Here is a 20,766-nt window from a genome sequence, read left to right as displayed (position 1 = left end):
TGTCATCCCATCCATCACAGCGCATGCATTCTTGATTGTTTGGGAAGGGGGTCAAGATAGCCAAAGCTGCTACTGTGGACAAGCAGCACGCTACAGGGACTTTCTTCTCCAGGAAGCGGCAGAATCCCAGGCTCCCAATCAGCTGGCCTGGGAAAGTGGCAGAATCTAAGCAGACTCAGGAAAATTTCAGCTTTAGAATGACCTAGCAGTCCCTGAACCAGAAACCCTCACCCCTGCACCTTGTCAGCGCTGCCCTGACCCTGGCCACTGCTATATATAATCTGCCCTCCAATGAAGAAGCCACCAGCCACATGTGTTTGCTGAGGACTTGAGCTGCGGCCAGCGGCCAGGGTGAGGAATTGGGGGTTTTCCTGTGATTTCATTTTAATTAATTCAATAATCCCTAGAGGTTTGTGGGTCATTCGCCTCCAACCGGCAGCAATCTTTAAAATCACCCTTGTCCTTTTGCTTGTGATGACATTTTTCCTAATCTAGGAACCAACCCAAGATTCTGCAGCCCAATTTCAACCGACTGCAACCCCTTTTCTGCACGGCGGCGCGTGGCACTGTGACACTTCAGCTAGAGCTGGGCTATAAGCAGTAGCCTGAAAACAACCCAGGCCGTGCTGGGCTATAAGCAGTAGCCCAGGTCTCGGACGGCCGCCCGGGGCCACGTGACCGTGCGGACACGAAGGGCACGAAGTGGCTGCAAAATGCAGACAGCGTCCGCGCGCAGCGGCCAAGCGAGGGGGCGGGGCGCAGCCGCCACAGGCGTGGCAGAAACGTGAGCGGCGGCGGCAGACCCGCCTCCACAGGCTGAGGCCGCCGGCTGCGCGCGTGCAAGTCAGCGTGGTCGGTGGCGGTGACAACCTCGCGGTGTCGCGGCGCACACTCAAGCAGCCTGGCTCGCTCACTCGCCAGCCGCTCCCACGGGGGTATGACGCTGGCCCACGGCCGGCCTCTCCAAACCCCTGCTGGAAACAGCGCCCGGTGGCTGCGCCCGGTCCCCGCGCAAAATGGCGGCAAACCTGAGGAACCATAGAGACGAGCGCCTTCCGCGGAGAGCGCAGGCTTCTGAGGGACGTCGCGCTGCCCGGAGAGGCGCGAGCCCCACACGCTTCCGAGGGCTCGTCTAGGAGAACCGCGCGCCGTCTCCATGGTCCGGGGCCTCCGGGCCGGGTCACGTGGCTGGCTGACGCCGTCGCGGAGGCGGGGGGAGGGTAAATGGGCGGAGGCCGGGCGGCGAACGCGGGGGATCGCTCGACACCCGGCGACAACCGGGTTGTCATGGAGCCGCGGGGCCGGGCTCGCGCATGCGCTCCTGGACCTGCGAGTCCGGTTGTGGAGCGGCGATTCCGGCCCTAGGTGAGAAAGGGAGGGCTGGGTGCGAGGGGAGGGGGCTTAGCGCGGAGCTTGGGGAAAGGAAGGGAGAGTAGGGGCGACGGGAAGCGAGGAGGACTGGAGGGAGAACCGAGGGTCTGGGGGGGCAGAGAGCCAAACGGTGGGAGCAGGGGATGGTGCGCCCCCATTTATTTGCTGTGGGCAGCGGGACTGCGTGGGAGAGGGCGTGGGAGAGGGCGTGGGATGAGGAGGGGTGTACGGGAAGGGGGTTGTGAGGAGCCAGTATGTTGAGACCTTTAGGGCTGGTGACCCCTGGGGCTGGTGGGGGTGGGGGAGAGAGGGCAAAGCTTGGCCACAGGGAGGGGCGGGAGGACCAGCCGGGCTGTGAGCAGAGGGGCAGGTAGGTGAGTGGGCTCAGGGACTGGCAACCTGGTGAGAGGCCAGTTTGGGGTCAGTGCCCCATTCTGTACTTCAGTGCACAGGTGTGTTGTCTTCCTGGTATCTGTTGTCACCTACTTTGCTGGTTATTTCACCTTTGTCGCCAGGTTGCCAGGCCTGGTGCCAAGGAGTGGGAAGGTGGGCATGGCTCAGTTAGGAGCTAGTGGATGGGTTGGGGGGGATCTCCGATCCAGGGCACAGGCCACAATGCCAGCCTCCCTGTCATTGCCCAAGTCCTGGCAGCTGGCATTGCCTGGGCGTTTGCCCTGGGAGGCTGGTGGTATGCCAGTCACAGCACTGTCCTAGGGTCTGCCCAGTTCTGCCCTGCTGAGCTGGCAGGCTGGTGGATGCCTGGAGGGTGCTCCTGCTGTCTGGCACAGATGCAGCGTGGGCTGGTGCGAATGGGGAGGTGGGTACTGGTACTGTGAACCCTTTCTCAGAGCAGGGGACGGAGGAAATTCTCTTTCCTTACCCAACTCTTTGAAAGGCAGGGGATGGAGTGAGCCCCACTTGGTTTCAGACAGAGGACACTATGGAATCAGAGTTCACCATCCCTGACATGAATTCCTGGCCAAGTTGCAGAATGGAGGAGATCTGAAAGGGCTATTAGAGACTGAGGTAGATGGAGGCTTACTGGCCTCTGTTGAAATGCACAGATATTCCTCCTGGATGATATCTCCTAATGTGCAGGTCAAGGGAAAGTGCCTTCAGAGAAAACCTAGCATTGTAATTCTAAGTAGGATTACTCAGGGTTCTGGGGTGGTAAAGTCTTCCTTTGATATGGCTTGTTGCCTTACAACAGTGTTTAAGTGTCTGCCTGGGCTTTCACCTCACACCTTTGTCCATGCATGCATGTTATACACGTGACACCTTTTAAAGGGAACTTGAGCTCTCAGGAAAGTTGCCAAGTATCTATAAAAAGAGATCTGAGAGCAGCATTTCAGAATCTTTCCTTGTAAATCCCGGGTCTCCTTTTTATCATAAACCTAAATCTCCAAAGAGGTTGTAGATTACAACAGCCTTTAATTTGGTTGGTGTATTTATCCTTGAGGTTTCATTTTAGAATGAAAGGGTAGATGAGCTGTTTCCTGTAGGAGGCCAGACCTGGAAATTAGATCTGGAGGTGACCATAGTGTTTGGAAATGCAGAGTCCTGACCTTCAAACTGTTCAGGTGTTTTGGTGACAGCTACGCCACTCGCCACTCGGGCTGTCAGCGAGACTCAGCAGGACAGCAGACTTGTTGGCATTTATTATCCTGTGGGGTACTTGACATACTAATTTTGGGGGGCTGAGGTTGCAAAAATGCAAAACTAACCCTTGAGGTTGAGGAACAAGCAGATAATTTGACTCTCACATATAAAAAAAAATGCAAAAGTAGAACAAAGTCTGTAGAACACTTGTCAGAATTTTATCCCTGCCTAGGTAGCCTTCAGTATGGTCTGCTTCACAGCCTGCTATGAGTCGAGTGTATCCTCTCTGAGAACCCTTTGCAGAGTGTGCAGCACTTGAGGGTCAGAAATGTTTGCACAGTAGTGGTAGTGGTTTCCAGTCGGTGCCAGGAAACAGGTAAGAGCTGAGTGACCCATTTTCAACCCCTAGTCAGTTTAGCATCTAACTTTATTGGAAAGTAAAACTGAGGAAAAACATCTCCTTGAGGTTTCAGACTGGGTCTGAGAACACAGGTAGTCAATGCCATGACAACGTCTAGTGCTGGCCACGGAGGGGCCCAGTGGTGCTGAGTATGAGCAGGCAGGCCTGTTCACCACCAGCTGACTCTAAACTCGCCCTCTTCTGGGGGGCTAAGGTGGTTAAGGGGGTTGTAGCCCTTTATTCTCCATGGCACTTAAACCTCCCAGGGACACAAACCGAGGCTTCCTCCTATTTAGAGAGAACTTTACTTAGGACACAGGATTTCATATTTTTAGTCACTTTCATATCCAAAGTAGACAGTTTAGGTTCTAAAGTACATCATGCGTTCTTCATTTCAAACGGCTGCTGGTTCCCCAGGAACGCTCATGTTCGCATCTGTTCTTTTTTTTTTTTTTTTGTTATCCAATTGTCAGCATTTTATTGTTTTGATCCTACACTCATTATTGTCCTGCACATTCTGGATGAGCCAAATGTTTTTCTTGTGTGTCTTTGTAGCTCCCCTGACTACATTTTAACAATAGTAGCAAGACCTTCCTTATAGACGTGTCACAAGGATTGTTGAAGACTAAAGGGGTCATTTTATCTAAAAGAGCCACAAAATAGTACATGTTTAATAAGATTATGTGAAGCTGTCAAGTCCTTAATTAGTTACGACTAACATGAACTACCTTCCTCATCTAAACCCAGCACAGTCAGACTGGAGTGTGATCGCCCATCTACAAGCTACACCCACTTCCATTTTGAAGAACCTCCTCAGATACAGCTTCAGTCAAAGAGAGGAAACAATGCACATTTGCTGGACTTCATACTAAAAGATCCTGATTTAATTAGAGATAGTTTTACATTTTATTTGCTATTTCCAACTGGGCTGGCCATGCTGTCAAACTCCACAGCCATCCAATAAAAGAGACACTGCTGTTGCCCACTGCTAAGCAAGATGTGGCAGTGCCATTATCTGCTCTGCACCTCGTACTAAAAATGACCCTCAGAGTGCTCGGTGTGCCATGACTTGGAGAAGCCAGGCCCCTTAAGTGAGTTAAATGCAGCGCACAATCATTTGACTTGGAGTTGTGTTTAAATTGCGGTATCGTTCAGATCAGGGTGCTCCCTTTAGCCCTTTCCTGCTGTAGGCAAAAAGTATGAGCAAGAGGGTTACTCAGGGACACCCAGCCATCCCTGTCTTCTATTTAAAATTTGGATTCCCTCCTCTGCTTGTGGAGTAGTTGGTGATCTTCACCAGAGCCTGTGTCAGCGGAAGTGTTCAGACTTGGCATTTAGTAGGGTATCCCAAATACAGTTCTCTCCACTCAGGGAAGATGGATGGAGTCAAGAGTAGATTATGACTTAAACATCAGAAGCTTTGCTTACATCTACTGTAACAAAATACTGCAGACCAGGGTCGTTTATAAACTGCAGAAATACGGCTCTAGAGATTGGAAGTGCCAGCACGGCCTGGTGAGGGACCTTCCAAGTCACAGACGGCTCACTGTATCCTCACATGTAGAAGCGGAGAAGGATCTCTCCGGAGTCCCTTTTATAAGGCATTCATCTCTTTCATGAGGGCCCCCACTCCTGATTTTCTCTGGGGGTTAGGATTTTAGTATGTGCGTTGAGACGCACTGAGACAACAGTACCTCCCCAGTGTCATTATTGTTTCCCTCTCCCCTCAGTCCCTGTGTGTTGTAGTCATGTCACCTCTATAACTGCCATTCTTTGCTGACTCGGATGGCCCTGTTAAAATATCTGGAGGGTTCTCAGCCTCTTCTAGCCCTTTAAAGGAGTTGCCTCATTCTTTGCACCAGATCTGTTACAGACTCTGTATGTCATTGGGCACATCTCGGCACCTCACTGGGTTCCTAAGCGTCCGTGTGACACTATACCCAGCATCTCTGCCCAGACGTCCCTGGTCGCTTTGGTCTCCAGACTACACTAGCCTAGTCACCCCACCCAATTCTGCCGGAGCTCTTGTTGGGCCCCTAGCTTAGAACATGATAATACCATCTGACCCCCCAACACATTGTCACCAAGCCTCATCCAGTCAGCCTCCTAAATTTACCTCTAATCTGTTCACGTCTCCCTCTCTCCTGCCACCACCCCAAGCCACCTGGACTACTCTGCTGGTGTGCGACCTGTCTCTTGCCTCTACTTTCATCGCAGTCCAGTATACAAAATGTGTTTGAAAGGCGGGTCTGATCGTGCACTGTTCTAATTAAAATGCTTCCTAGCTTCTCACTGCTCGCTTGCTCTTTTTTTTTTAAATTTTATTTGTTTTTTTTGTTTGTTTGTTTTTTTAAAGATTTATTTATTTGTGTATACAGAACTGGGGTACAGGCCAGAGGCTCAGGGGCGGTGAGAGGCTTCACCAGAGACAGAGTGGGGAGCAGAACAGGCAGATTGACAAAGTACACTGCTGAGGGAAGCAGCAGGCGGGTCAGGAGAGGTCTGGCTCGCCATGTGGTCTCCTCCGGGGCAGGCGGCAGGCGGGAATCGAACTCATGCGGATATGGCTTCAGATTCTCAGTGCTGTGCTTTAACCCGCTGCGCCACTAGGGAGGGCCTAAATTTTATTTGTTTTTTTTTTTTTTTAAAGATTTATTTATTTATTCATACAGAACTGGGGTACAGGCCAGAGATGCGGAGGGTGAGAGGATTCACCAGAGACAGAGTGGGGAGCAGAACAGGCAGATCAACGAAGTACACTGCTGAGGGGAGCAGCGGGCGGGCCAGGAGAGGTCTGCCACGCCATGTGGTCACCTCCGGGGCAGGCGGGGATCGAACTCATGCGGAAGTGGCTTTGACTTCTTAGTGCTGTGCTTTAACCCACTGCGCCACCAGGGAGGGCCCTAAATTTTATTTGTTTTTACATAGAAGAACTGGGGTGTGGGCCAGCAGTGTGGGGGTGAGCGGACACACCAGAAACAGAGTGGGGAGCAGAATAGACAGATTGACTGAAATATACTGCTGAGGGGAGCAGAAGGCAAGACAGAAGTCTACTGTGCCTTGTGGGTCAACGCCCTGGCCGGGGATAGAACTCAGGTCATGGGGTAGTGGTGTGAGACTTAACACCGAGGCCATGCTTGCCACTGCTCTTAACAGCCTTTACGAGTTTCAAGGGTGTGAGACTTAACACCGAGGCCATGCTTGCCACTGCTCTTAACAGCCTTTACGAGTTTCAAGGCCTTGCTCTCTGACTCCCTCTACCCTCTCCACTTACTGTGCTCTGGCCTCCTGCTCTTGAGAGTGTTAAGCTCCTTGCTCCCTGAGGGCCGTCACACTGCTGGGAACCGCCCCTTCCTTCACCCTACCCCATCTCCTCTTCTTGGCTCACTCTACTACATGTCACATGTCTCTAGCTGCATGTCACTTCCTTTGGAAGGCCTTCCCTTCCTTGGTTTCCCCAGACTATGAGCCCCTCCCCAATAGCTGTTATCCAAACAGTAATTAATAAATTGTGTGGTGACTTGACCCATGTTTGTCCCTCTTCTAAACCATGTCTGTTCTGCTCACTCTGCATCTCCAGTCTGACACAATACCTAGTTCACAGCGGGCACTCTATAAATATTTTTAACTGAGCCTCAGCTTCTTCCTCCGTACAAAGGGGAAGCCACCGAGGAGGACCTTGCGAGGCTCGAATGAGAGAACATTAAGGACAACGATAGGGCGGGTTTTTATAGAATCAAAACACCATTGTGTGCAAGCTTATTACAGTGCTTTGGAAAAGCCAGAAAGTAGCATGCACCTGTAAGGAATTGCTTTTACTCTGTTCAGTAGCTTATCCAAGGAGTGAAAAGTGGATTTGAGCAACTGCACTCTGGGAGTGGCAGTAAGCCAGGAGTGGCAAGCGGAGCTGGGAGGCAGGCCTTGCCCGTGGGTGGGCGATTGCCTCCGCTGGGGACCAGGGCCAGCATCCCGTCCAAAAGCCTAATCAAATCTGCCTTTGTTAGCAGTTTACAAAGCTTCCTCTGAGTGTGGTTTGTGTGTCTTGAATTTGTAATGGAATTAGAGGACAGTGACCCTCCTCCCAAACCATTCTGCTGTTTGGTAAACTTGAAGCCTTGAGAGCAAGTGGGCAAGGCCATGTTCTGCCCTTAGTGTACTCAGCTCATGGGTCGCCTGTCATCGCTCCAGGCAGTGACTTCTAATGTAATTGTTTTTCACAGAGCAATCCCAATGAAAAGAGTACTGATGAATCTACTTCCAGCCCAGTAAGTCATGGAGAGGAAAAACCCACCCAGAGAGAGTCCCCGGAGACTCTCGGCCAAACCAGGCAAAGGCACAGACTCGAAGAAAGGCGCTCGGCAACTCGGCCTGGCAGCTGCTGAGTCAGATAAGGATTCTGGATTTTCAGGTTAAAAATACCTTCTCTTTTCGACTTTGTAATGAATGATTTGCCCCAAAAGTCCTCTCTGACAATCGGAAGTGTCATATGCAAGAAAAATAGCTTTCTGACTTCTTAAAATGGCAATTCTGATGCCTCATGCAGGTACCCACCAGAATTGTGGGGCTGGTTCTGAGGAAACAATTTCGTCCTTTTTTAGTTCAGCTTCTCAACTTTAAATCTTACATTTCCAACTACTACAATTATTTACTGAGGGAAAAAATCTAGGTATTCTTAGTTCTGTTTGTCGTCTTGGCTCTTTTTTCATAGGAATAGTTACACTGCACACACACACAAATTCTACTGCATGTTGTCACCATGTCACAAACCAAGAGTGCGGTATAATTCCTTTTTTGCTAAGGAAGTAATGTTGCTGTATTTTAAAGGAAGAACAGTTTCCCTCCTCCCCTCCCTGCCTAAGCCCAACCTGAAAGGACTAGCTGAAGACCTAATGTCTTGTAATGTCATGTGGAGGCCCTCTTTCATTTCTAGGCCTGCTGCTCTGTTGTCAACATATTTGGCCCAGGGTGGGGGTGGGGGTTGGGGGCGGAGGGCAGGGAGAAGGGGTGATGTTAGGGGATTCTGGCTGGGTCAGCATCCTAGACAGGAGGGCCCTCTCCTAGAGGAAAATTTATGTTACTCCTACTCACAGAGACTAATAGTCCATCCTCATTTACAGTGAGAAATGCAGCTGTTAGAAAAATAGACCCTTCTCACCCTTAGGTTGGTGCATTTTTCCCCTGGTCATGCTGCTGAGAAGCTGGATTATAAATAGATTGTTACTCAGAGCAGAGCAGAGCACTGGCAGCCAAGGGATTAGGGTGCGGGCAGTCCAGCCCGTGGAGGGCTAACCAGCTCATGGGGCTTTTCTTCTGTCTCTTCTCATTGTTTCCCAAGCTTGCCTCATCTGAGGTATTTAGATATATGGATGACCAGACCCTGCTCCTGCAGGTGATGATATCAGGGATTTGGGTGAGGGCCTGGGATGTGGGATTTATTTATATATATATATATATATTTATAAGTATCTGATGATTTGGTACTCGGACATGTTTGGGAAACATTACGGGCCTAGTCTCTCCTTTAATCTCTTGTTTTTTTTAAAGGGTAGGTTTTAAGATTTTTGTTTATTTATGCATACAAGACTGGAATGCAGGCCAGAGGTGTGGGGGTTGAGAAGGCTCACCAGAGACAGAGTGGGGAGCAGAATAGGTGGATCTGCTGAAATATACTGCTGAGGAGAGCAGCAGGCAAGACAGGTCTGCTGTGCCATGTAGGTCACCTCCCTAGCCGGGGGTCGAACTCATGCCACAGTGGCTTGCAATAATACTGAGACTTTAACCCCTTTGCCACCAAGGAGACCCCATTTTTCTTTTAAAATCATGTTTATTTTTCCCCGTTTCATGTCATGAATGTTAATACATGTTCATTGTGAAAACTGAAAAATCTGGGCACGTGTGGAGAAGAAAACAGCCTCTCTCTGTCATCCTGCCACTTGGTATCCCCAGCACTGGACAGCCTGATGCTGCTTCCACCGATTTCGACTCCATCAGGCCTGTGGTTCTGAAGTGTGTCCCAGGGTGAAGATTATTTGTTCTGATAGCTTCCTTATTCTCTGTGCAGAGCTACTATAAGAAGTACTGTGTTGTTCAGACACAAGTGATATGAAAAATAACCAGGCTCCTTGTGTCCCAAGCAGGTGGCTGTGATGAGCACCTCCAGCTACTTCTGGGCTGGGCAAGGCACCAGTGGTCACTCAGTGCCTGAGTTAGCATTCTAGTCACCTTCATGTGTGCTAGAAAACCAAAGTAGTTTTCTCCATTTTAGTTCTTTTCCCACCTTGACATTTTGAAAAATTTCAAATCTCCAAAAGTGAGTGAATACTATAGTGCTCTCTCCCTCGGATCCACTGAGTGATATTATTTTGCCAGAATTGCTGTCTCTTCCTGTCCACACACTTGCCATTTCATCCCTGAAGACTTCAGTCTGAGTCTCCTAAAACAGTAGCATTCTTCTACATAGTTACAGTATCATTACCCTACCCAAGGAATTTAACATTGACGAGTCGGTCATTTGCTGCAGTCGGGGTTGCTTTGTTCCAGTGGTGTCTGTATTGCTAAGTCTTCTGTGTGTATGTTTTGGACCCAGGATCCAGCTGAGAACTATATGTTTTGTTTAGCTGACCTGCCTATTTAGTCTTATTTAGTTCAGGACAACCTAATCAGCCTTTTTTTTTTCTCTCTTTTTTTTTGTAACATTGACATATTTAGTTAGGTGTTGTCTTACAGACTGTCGCAAACTAGATTTTTCTGGTAGCTTCCCCATTATTAGAATCAGGATAAACACTCTGATTTTTTGATATTATAGCCCTCTTATTGCAACATATAAGGAGACTCCTAAGATTGTCTTATTTTTGGTGAAATGTCCAATTCACCTGGTTTGATTACTTGATTAAGTTTGATATGTGAGTTCCAGATTTCTCTATTGTAAAAGAGTTCTTTTTATAATTAACAAACAACTTATGAAATGATGCTTTGAGATTGTGTGCCTATCTTTTTTTTTTTTTTAAATAATACAATAGTTTATTTTCACATCATTTTGTGCCTTTTTCCATCTCAGTTGTAATCCCTGTGGGCTTCCCACCACCAAATCACCTGTGTGCCATCACCATAGTCCCGTGCACTTCTCCCCCCCAACCCCTTGCCTATTCTGTTTTTTGTTTTGTTTTGTTTTGTTTTTTAACAAACTCTTGCTGGTGGTTTTAGCATCCATTGAGGAGATTTGCCTGGATCAGTTACTGCCTTCATGGGTTAAAAATGGTGATCAAAACTCATCAGTCCTTGTACATTTTATTAGCCCTTGTACATTTTATTAGCTGGCATTCTTCTATACAGAGGCATGTTCTTTCCTCCATCCCCGTTTTGGAGTAACACTATGGATTTGTGGAATTCTTTTGTAATTCAGTTTGTCAGTCCATCCTCATGATTCTTTTTGATACTCAGATTGTCAGACTAGGGCAGTTTGGCCACTGGAAGTCTCTTCTATGTCACTCCTATGTCTTTCCACCATTTGTATTTGAGCACCTCCTTGCTTTCTGGGGCAGTAAGGTATTCAGGCTCAGCTCATACCTTCCCGCCAGAGACTTGGATCAGCAGCATCTCCAAGGAGCCCTGGCTTTTCTTTGTGCGGTGTGCCCTCCCGAAACCAATATCTAGGCATCAGATACTCACTTTGCTTCCGAGTCCTTTGTTTCTGGCCTAATGTTTCTTAACTAGGGGTGCATAGTTGAATTACTTTCAGTGCTGTGTAAAAATATACCTGCTGGGCACCAAATAAATCAATTCAGTAGATCAAGGGAATGACCCCAAATTCATAATTCCTAAAAAGTGTCACCAGAGATTCTGATTAAATGTAAGTATTGGCAGTTGGATTCATTTAAATTATAGTCACATTCCAGTCCTGTCTCATCCATTTTACTCTGAGATTCTTGATGAGCATTTAGGGTATTCCCAGACTCCTCAATAGCAGGGTTATAGCAGCTTCTTGGTGTACCTCCAGCAGATAGCTAATTAAGTCCTGTTTATATGGATTTCACACGGAGCAACCTTATTGTCTCTGCCTTGGGGATTATCTTCCTATCAGCCATTGTACAGGAGCCTCAGCAGGCACCCCAGCACACATGTAGGGCACCCCAGAGGGGCGTGGGTGGATAACAGAGACTCAGGTTAAACTTCAGCTCCAATGCACAGATCCTAAGTTGTACAAATTAGAAAATTTGGGAGCAACTTTAAATTTATCATGGATATAAGTTTTGAGGTTTACAGGTGGTTTTGTTTTAATTATATCTTCTTGTGCCCAGCTCCCCTAAAAGATTTAATCCTATCCCAGGTCACACACACACTCCCCTCTCCACTCTGCAACACATTCTTGAAAGTAATAAACTAACTTTGAAGGTTCAACCCATTTTCCTGTGGATGGTGATCACTTTTACATGAACCCTGATTGACAGGGATAAGAGAAGGAGGAAATCTGCTGCCCGAGGGCAGTGATTCTTAACATTTTGGGGAGGAGAGGGTTAACTACAGACTCCATTGAGAATCCAGTGAAAGTCAAGACTCTCTTCAGAAGAAGTCACAGAACACAGACATTTCGCTCAATTTCAGGGGCCCATGGATTCCTAGTTTAGACCCCTGGTCTAGAGTGTGCATGGACTGATCATTTTTCTGCCCACCAGATGGGAGCTCAGAATGTCTGAGCTCAGCAGAGCAGATGGAGTCCGAGGACATGCTGAGCGCCTTAGGCTGGAGCCGAGAAGACAGACCAAGGCAGAACTCCAAGCCTGCAAGCAATGTCTTCCCTACACTGTCCCCCATGGTTGTCATGAAGAATGTGCTGGTCAAACAGGTAAAGAGGGTCATTGTCTCTTGACATCGATGCAAATTCAAGTTTCTGGACTTCCTGTGTACAGAGCCTCTACCTCTTAGCCAGGGAGAGAGTTTAGAAGTAGACTACTAGAACCACACCGTGTGAGCTTCTGTCTTGGGGGGCAGCATTTCTTTTTAATTCGTGACCATGTTTTACAAACATGGTCACGAATTAAAAAGATGAGAACATGTGTTCTCATTTTTCAGACAGTATGACTGTTTTATTCCTGTACCCCTAGTATATGTTCAAAATACTTGCATCATGCTTAAAGGCCAAGCATGGATGTTTTGCTTCAGAAGTACATTTTAATATATGGCAGACTTTAGGGTAGAAACAAAAGAATCTGTTTAATTTCAGTTGCCCTGGGAATTTAGATACTGAGGAGGCATTTGTTTGAAAAGTTCTAGGCAGTTTCCATGTACCTCATACCATATTTTGAGCATTTTCTTAGTATTCAGTCAGCATCATGTCACTATTAAGAAAGTCACACTTTGACTGAGGTAAAGCTGTAGCATTAGAGTCCACACAGCATTGCTGAGGAGCTGAAAGTGTTGTTTCAGGCTCCCTCACCTAACAGTGCATATTATGTGACTATTGTCTACATATGAAAGAAGACTTCAATTGGGCTCTGAGCTCAGTCAGCCCTAGTGTTTGAAACAGAATTTAATCACATGAGCTGGGTATAAGATAGAATAGTGAAGTCTGAGGATTTGAAATGATTGTTAGAAGCCAGAGAACATTTAACCTTACCATACTTTGCTCTGTTGAAATAGATGAGTTCCCGAAGTAGTCTGTTGACGTGGCTGCTTGAAGATAGTGAAATCTGATCTTTTGTTGTTGACCTTCCTACCTTAGGTAGACCATGGCTGACAGGAATCTGTGCGTCTTAACTGTTCCCTAGTTATTTTGAGGAACACAAACTGATTTTCAGCAAGGCAGCCTGGTGAGTTTGGGGAAAGAATTTGAAGATTTTTGCTTGGCAAATCACATCTCAGCTGGAAACATTGCTCCACTTATTGAAAGGAAAAGAGAGAATAAAAACATGAAATGGAGCCCAGATGAGATCCTCCAGGTCCCTAGTGCTGCCATGCTTCTCAGGGCTTCCCTCTTCATGGCTCTCTGTCTGCACACCTTCCTCTCTGAATCTCTCGTCGCCCTTTTATACACCTCTGTTGTAGGCGAGGCTGGCAGCTCCAGAGGGCTGAGAACAGCCCACAGTTGTGGGGTGAGTAGGCTTTTCCAGCAAAGCCACATTCTTCATGAGAGACTGCTAGAGGCTGCTGTGCTTGGTCAGGAAATAGGAGGTTTCAGGAACAGGCTGAATAACAGGTCGTTTTTGTTTTTTTTTTTTTTAATTGAGGTAATGTGATTCAGACGCATCACATTCTGCCCAGAAGCATGTCTCCACAGCACCCACCCCCCTCACCCCCCCGCCGAGTCACCCAGCATCCTTCACCATAGTCCACGACGGTGTCCCTCCCCACTTTGTCCTCCCTCCTGCCCTTCTCCGTCTGTAGCCTCAGTTCCACAATCAGATTTCTAGGGTTTGTTATTATTGGTTTAGTTTTGTGTGATCCTTTGTTTTGTTTCTCTGTATTCCACATATGTGTGAAACCATCCAGTATTTATCTTTTGCCTTCTGACTTACTTCACTTAGCGTTGTCCCTTCCAGCTCCATCCATGTTGTTACAAATGGAAAAAGTTCATCTTTTTTTTCAAATCCACTCATCTGTTGTTAGGCACCTGAATTGTTTCCATACCTTGGCTATTGTAAATAGTCCTGCAGTGAACAGAGGAGCACATACGTGTTTTCAGATGAGTATTTTTTGCATCTGGATAGATTTCTAAGAATTGAATTGGTATCTGAATCCTATGGTAGGTCCATTTTTAATGTTTCGCAAAACCTCCATGCTGCTTTCCACAGGGCCTGAGCCAGGCTACGTTCCCCCAGTAGGGGGGCTTCTTTTTCTAGGAGTATTGTTTCTGATTGCATGCGAGTATACAGCACAATCTAAATGATCGACTTTTTAGAATATCTGCAAATTGTGTGATGTCTTGATTATTGTTGCGTGGTTTAAGGTGAGTTTTTGAATGGCTGATTCTAGTTCTGCTGCTGGTGGGCTATGTGATTTTGCATATAATTACTTAACCACCATGAACTTTCATTTCCTCATCTTTAACATGAAGTGTTATGTGCAGTGGTTTTTAGTTCCTATTCAAGTCTAAAATCTTGTTCCCTCAGATGACTTCAACATGAATAATACATTGTAAAGTCTAAGCTCTGTAAGCTCTATATCTACCAGGGTGGTAGGCATAAAGCAGCATTAGGAATCACCTTGAGAGAGCAAAGAATTAGAATTTTTCTGGACCCCTTTGCCTTGTAGGTCAACCCTTAGGGCATGACTGATTTGGGGGACACTCTGGAGTTTGCTTCTGACTGAGCTAGTTTGGGATGACCCTGGTTGTGGATCTCCTCTGACTGCGAAATGTGGTTTCTGGGCCAGCAATGCTTGCTTACCTGCATCCTGGAGTGTATTCGCACACCTGAGGGCTCCAGCGTGGGCTCTCCAGGCCACCTCAGGCTTTGCACAGGGGATGAACTATCTTTGGCCTACTCAGGCATCCAGGAGGCTGAAGTGAGTGCAGAATAGTGTGAAGATAGCTCCCTCACAGAACTCAGGTCCCTCTCAGGAGAAGGTCCGTGTCAGGCCTCCCCTCATCGAGACACATACCTTTGGGGCCAGGTTGGAAGTGGACTGGTGTTTAAACATTGGAGACAAGTTAGCCATACCCTTCTTATTCTGACCTCCATCTGAGTTAGAACTTTAGCTGAAAATAAAGAGGCCCGATTGAGGAGTGATAAAACAAGTGGTGGAGCAGAGTGAGTAGGATGAGTCTGAGTCAGAGGGTGGGTGGGATCCTAGCTGCATCACTTGGTGGCTTGATGATGTAGAGCCCGCAGCTTCCCCTTTCTAAGCTTCAGGCTCCTATTTATGAGAGGAAACAATAATTGTGTCACAGGCTTCTGCTAGCCGGATGACTGAGACAAGCCATGTAGAACACATGCAGTGCTGGCCTGGAGCAGACAGCAACACAGGGCGGCTGTTTCCTTCTCGAGCAGCTTTATGGCTACTGGGTGTTACTGCCTTAGAACAGGCCCAAAGACTTCTGAGAGTGTAACTTTTAAACCAAAAGTTGTCTTCAGATAAACGAGGTCCCAGATGTAATTAAAGGAAGAGTCTTCAGTGCACAGTCACATCCATAGATGTGTACTCACGTTGAGATTAGCACATTTAACGTAAGTCACAATACTGTACTGTGTTTTCTTGCCTCATTTGTGACTGTAGCATTTCTTCACCTACCTGTGACTTCTTTTTCTGAGTGATGGCACTGGAGTAATAAAAGGTATCTCCTCTAGTTAGTTTTCCTTAGGAAAAGTAAAAAAAAAACCCAAAAACCTAAAAAACAAATTGTGGCATTAGCCACTAATGGATCTTTAAGCCATTTCTCCACTCATGTTCTTGAAAGGGGCTGCTTTCAAAAATATGATTGGAAACCAAAGAGCTGAAAACCAAGGAGTTAATTCGTCAGAATCAGGCGACTCAGGTATTTGAAATTGTTATAAATATCTGAGCATCTGCTTTGCCCATTAGGTAGAAGCTTCGAGCATCTGTCCTCTGAGCAGGTAAGGAGGGGTACTCTGTCCTTTCCTTCCGTTTGCAGGGCCGCAGCTCGTCCCAGCTCCAGTCCTGGACGGTCCAGCCCTCCTTTGAAGTGATCGCAGCACAGCCGCAGCTTCTCTTCCTCCACCCGCCGGTACCATCTCCTGTCAGCCCGTGTCACTCTGGCGAGAAAAAGTCGGACTCCAGGAACTACTTGCCCATTCTAAATTCTTACACCAAAATCGCTCCGCACCCAGGCAAAAGGGGCCTTTCCCATGGCCCAGAAGAAAGAGGAGACAGTGTTATGCAGAAGAAAATCTGTACTGAGAGACTCGGGCTGAGCCTGTCTTCCAGGGAGCCAGCCAAGGCGGGCGCTGTGCCATCCAGCCCCCCCACGCCAGGCCCGCCCGGCGCCAAGCTCGCAGAGGACTCCGCTCCGCAGGGGGTGCCGTCCCTGGTGGCAGGTGGAAGTCCACAGACTCTTCAGCCGGTCTCTAGCAGCCACGTGGCTAAAGCTCCCAGCTTGACCTTTGCCTCCCCCGCCAGTCCTGTCTGTGCATCAGACAGCACTCTGCACGGGTTAGAGAGCAACTCCCCACTGTCACCCCTGTCCGCTAACTATAGCTCACCTCTGTGGGCCGCTGAGCACCTCTGCCGCAGCCCCGATGTCTTTTCAGAGCAGCGGCAGAGCAAACACAGGCGCTTTCAGAATACTCTTGTCGTCCTTCACAAATCCGGTTTGCTGGAGATCACTTTGAAAACCAAGGAGTTGATTCGTCAGAATCAGGCGACTCAGGTAGAACTAGACCAGCTGAAGGAGCAGACCCAGCTGCTGATCGAGGCGGCCAAGGGCAGGGCTCCCCAGGCTTGGGCCAAGCTGCAGGCCTCTTTAACGCCTGGCTCTAGTCATCCAGGCAGTGACCTGGAAGCATTCTCGGATCACCCAGACATATAACACAGAAGGCATACTTTCCTGTGACTTGAGTGGTTCTTTGTAACTCTTTTTTTGCTGTTTTCTTACTCCTATTTCCCAAAGCTTATGTCAGAGCTTTTTCTTCTAACTTAAATTGTTTAGCAGTTCCCTTATGATGCCACTTTTGAAGTACTTGGCTACTGTCTTAACCTGTGGGCTTTGCACGTTCCACATATGTCTCTACTCCACAGAGGATTCAGGTTCAGAGTGACCTTGAGTCCCTTCTCCTTAGCCTTTAGGCAGAGTGGGCCATGGGGCAGAGCAGGAGAGGTGACTGTGTGGGGCTCTTCACAGCTGTCACCTCCCACTGTCCCGCTCAGATCACAAGCGCAATGACGTGGGTAAGCATACAGAGCGAACCTGTCAAGCCAGGGAGTAGGTGAAATCATGATCCCTACAGTGTCTTAATCACAGAGAAAACTAAGAGGAGGTGTGAGGATTCCACAAGAACTGGCTGTTTGGGTGAAGCTACATGCTCCAGGCACAGGTTGGGTGCAGCAAACAAGCAGTCACTTAAAAGGCTTTGTTTTCTTAAACTTGAAAGTCAAGGAGTAAAAGTAGCACCATTAGCTCTTACACTTCAACCACAGGCCAGACTTCCCTCAAACTGGTCAGAAAATTACTTCAGATTGTTGTGAATGGATTCATTACCACTTAAAATTAGAGTTGATAATTGCTTTCTTGATTTAGAGTCTGAAGAGAGTAGACATGGCTGGCATCTCTTCACCAGAAGCTGGAAGATTCTGGTTGTTTATATTTTTCCCCCTCTTTGGAATCAGTGACCTATTTTATGTGTGAAAACTTTTAAGACAGCTTCACAGTTCTGAGGGAGTATTCTAAGTTAACCAGACCTCTGCTGCCTTTTTTAATTCTTGTTTTCATAAAAGAGGAAATAAGTGATAATTAAGCTCTATAAACTTTGAATCATAAGCATCCTGAGGTTAGGACATAGAAGTCCATGAAAGGGTGGAAGGGCTTTCTTCTACTACTTGCTCTTCACATTCAGCTTTCACTTGCCCGTGTCCCTGCCGTGGAAGGTTCTGAGGCAGAGTGCTCTGTGCTCCTCGTGCAGTAGGTATTGGCTACCAGCCAGCGGCGGCTTTGCAATGCTGGCTGTGTGAAGTTCATCTGGAAATGGAGGGCACGATGAGAATCACTAGGCGATGGACATTCTTTCCTCTTCATTATGAAGGTTAACTTTCGATTTCTAAGTAGTAAAGTCTCAGACTTTTTATCCTCTATTAAAAATGTCATCTTGAAAATCTCAGTCTGAGTTACCATAAGTTCTGTATGACAGCCTTCCTCTTTCCTACAAGGAAAATGTTCTTGAAATCTTACCAAGAGCAGAAGTTTAGAGTCTTGAAATATCTTTCTCATATGTACTAGGAATTTGTAACTTTAATGTAGTTTTAAAACAAGGTGCTTGGTTGCCGGTACTTTGTTCTCAAATAGATCTGATGTGTATAGGACCAGTTTAGAAATAAGCAACTTGGTGAAGTCTCTAAATTTTCCTGATCAGGGCAGAATTACTATTTGCCAGTTGCTTTCTGAAAGAGTTACAAAAACCAGAGCAAAGGTGGCCTTCAAGCAGACTCAGCTTTTAATATTTTTCTCCTGGCATACTCCCTTGGCCCCCCGAATCTCTGTGGTACTATAGAAGCTCTGCTCTGCGCATCATGCAAGGAAGCTTCCTTTTTGGGAGCATATGTTTGGCAGCAAAGCTGTAGAGACAGGTGCATTCAGAACAGCCTGGGCACCAATCATAAGTCTCCCTGAGTGGCAGAATCTGAATACGCTTGATGAGAACCAAATGCCTTCTGTGTAAAACCTCTCTGTGGAGCTATCAGCCTCTTGGACTCTTCTTCCTAGCTGAAGGTTTGCCTTTTCCTTCCTGCCACAGGAAAAGTGATGAAAGCCATCACTGATCCTCACGGCTGAGTAGCAGGGAGAGGTGACACCACTCCCCCACTCATCTTGGATCTTGTAACTTAGCACTGCAAGTCTCTATGCTGTGAGCATGGGTGTTCTTTCCCCAGCGGAGTGATTCGCAGATGAAGCCAAGTCGAGGAGCTAGATCTTGGAAGGTGAGATCCACTCAGGGCTAGCAGACATTGGGGGCCAGAAGCCAGATCGGCAAGTGGACGGACCTCGGCGCTGACCAGGAAGTGCTCCAGTGTTGCACAGGCTGTAAGTAGTAGCGTGTTAGCGGTGCATGATTTGATCTGGTAGGAAGTGCCGTGGCAAAGCTACAGTTTTCTGAAAGTGAAAAGCCTTTCTTACTCCAACCCCTGAAAGAACTTTTGGCAAATTTTGTTGGCCGTATCGAAACACATCTAGAAAAAGCTGCTGACTGAATTGGTTATGGGAACAGAGTTTAATGACATGTGTGATTTATTACCCTCTCACTGCTTCTAATTGATTATAGTATTGTCTGACTTTATTCTGGTTTCTTCAGCAGAAAGTACTTCTGCATATATTGAAGTGTTTTTCCAGCTATGAATTTAGGGTAGAGATTTATTTACCAAATGTGAATTCTTTTGAGGAAGTATGAAGTTTTGTAGAAATTGACTGTGAAATGTCAGAGAAAAATAAAAGTCACTTACTTGAAAACTATTTGGCCTTTATACTTTATAACTGCTGAAAAATACTAAGTGAAGTCCAGAGAATTGATTGACATTTCAAATGTCTGTGTGCGTGTCGTTTGGGAAATGCAGGCAGATGAACAGCCCGGGGTTCCCTAGAGTCTTGGGGGTGTAGATCGTTCAGCTGGGCAGAGTTACAGGAGAATGTAACCAGAGGAACGCCGCCACCTAATCTGACACCTTCACAAGCCTACTGGGGTCAACTAGCGCCCCATTAATTTCCTACAACAGAGAGGTTGTTCTTAGATGAGCATCTCCAGGCCTTTCCACAGGCTTCTTAGGCGTTGACCCTAAAATGTATGGAGACCTCCCAGCTCCCCAGTCCTACAGTTGTAAGACACCCCAGGCCCCCCCAACGACCCCCACTTATCTTCATTTAAAGGCCTGGGAGTTTGCTATACTCTAATTCCCACAACATTTCTGTTTTCTAATTAATTTTTTCAAAGTATGGCTGTCAGGCCACGAAACTGAAATTGTGAAGTGAGTGGGTGGCTAGAGAAGGCCCCTCCTTAAATAAAGACCAATTCCTACCATGGATTCGTGAAGGCACATGCAAGGGGGTGCTGGAGGCTCAGGAGAGGCCCGCGCCCTCCCCCACTCGTCCGCCTGGGACGCCTCTTCGCAAACAGGTCAGTGTGCGTAGTCCACCTTATCTGTGACATCGCTCAGACTTTAGTGTGGTACAGCGGGTCTGAGGCCTGGTGCACCATCACATCTGTGACTCATTAACGGAGTGGCTCTGGAGAACCCCTGGGCGCCCTTCCTGTCATCTGAATTGTGAAGCGCGGAAATGGTTCTCTTTACAGCGCTGACCGGCGCTGACCTTTTGGTAAGCTCTAGTATGTTACAGCTATAACATTAATAGATTAAAAAAGTTTAAACCTGGCCCTCCCTGGTGGCGCAGCGGGTTAAAGCACAGCACTGAGGAAGCTTAAGCCACTTCTGCATGAGTTCGATTCCCGCCTGCCCCGGAGGTGACCACATGGCGTGGCAGACCTCTCCTGGCCCGCCTGCTGCTCCCCCCAGCAGTGTACTTCCTCGATCTGCCTGTTCTGCTCCCCACTCTGTCTCTGGTGAATCCTCTCACCCTCCGCATCTCTGGCCTGAATGTATGAATAAATTAATTTTTTAAAAAAAAAAAAAAGTTTAAACCTGGGGTGTCTACAAAGCAGGTTCCTGGTACTCTGGCAAGATGGCGTTATGTTACAGCCCGTTGGGATTCTCGACCTACTGAATCTGGGTCTGGGTGAAGCGTT

At 47.4% G+C, this 20,766-nt stretch overlaps 1 protein-coding gene across 1 annotated transcript; it reads left to right on the top strand.

The window, feature by feature from the left end:
• Positions 1–1,264: 1,264 nt before the first annotated feature.
• CIPC (CLOCK-interacting pacemaker) lies at positions 1,265–19,576 on the top strand. Its single transcript, XM_004682055.2, has 4 exons — positions 1,265–1,365; positions 7,591–7,778; positions 12,043–12,212; positions 15,957–19,576. The coding sequence occupies exons 2-4, from the start codon at positions 7,643–7,645 to the stop codon at positions 16,848–16,850; spliced, it is 1,200 nt and encodes a 399-aa protein (XP_004682112.1). The 5' UTR covers positions 1,265–1,365; positions 7,591–7,642; the 3' UTR covers positions 16,851–19,576.
• The last annotated feature ends 1,190 nt before the right edge of the window (positions 19,577–20,766 follow it).

Source organism: Condylura cristata, unplaced genomic scaffold, assembly GCF_000260355.1.
Source record: "Condylura cristata isolate star-nosed mole 26May11 unplaced genomic scaffold, ConCri1.0 scaffold00013, whole genome shotgun sequence".
NCBI lineage: Eukaryota > Metazoa > Chordata > Mammalia > Eulipotyphla > Talpidae > Condylura > Condylura cristata.
This window is presented reverse-complemented; position numbering and strand designations above follow the sequence as displayed.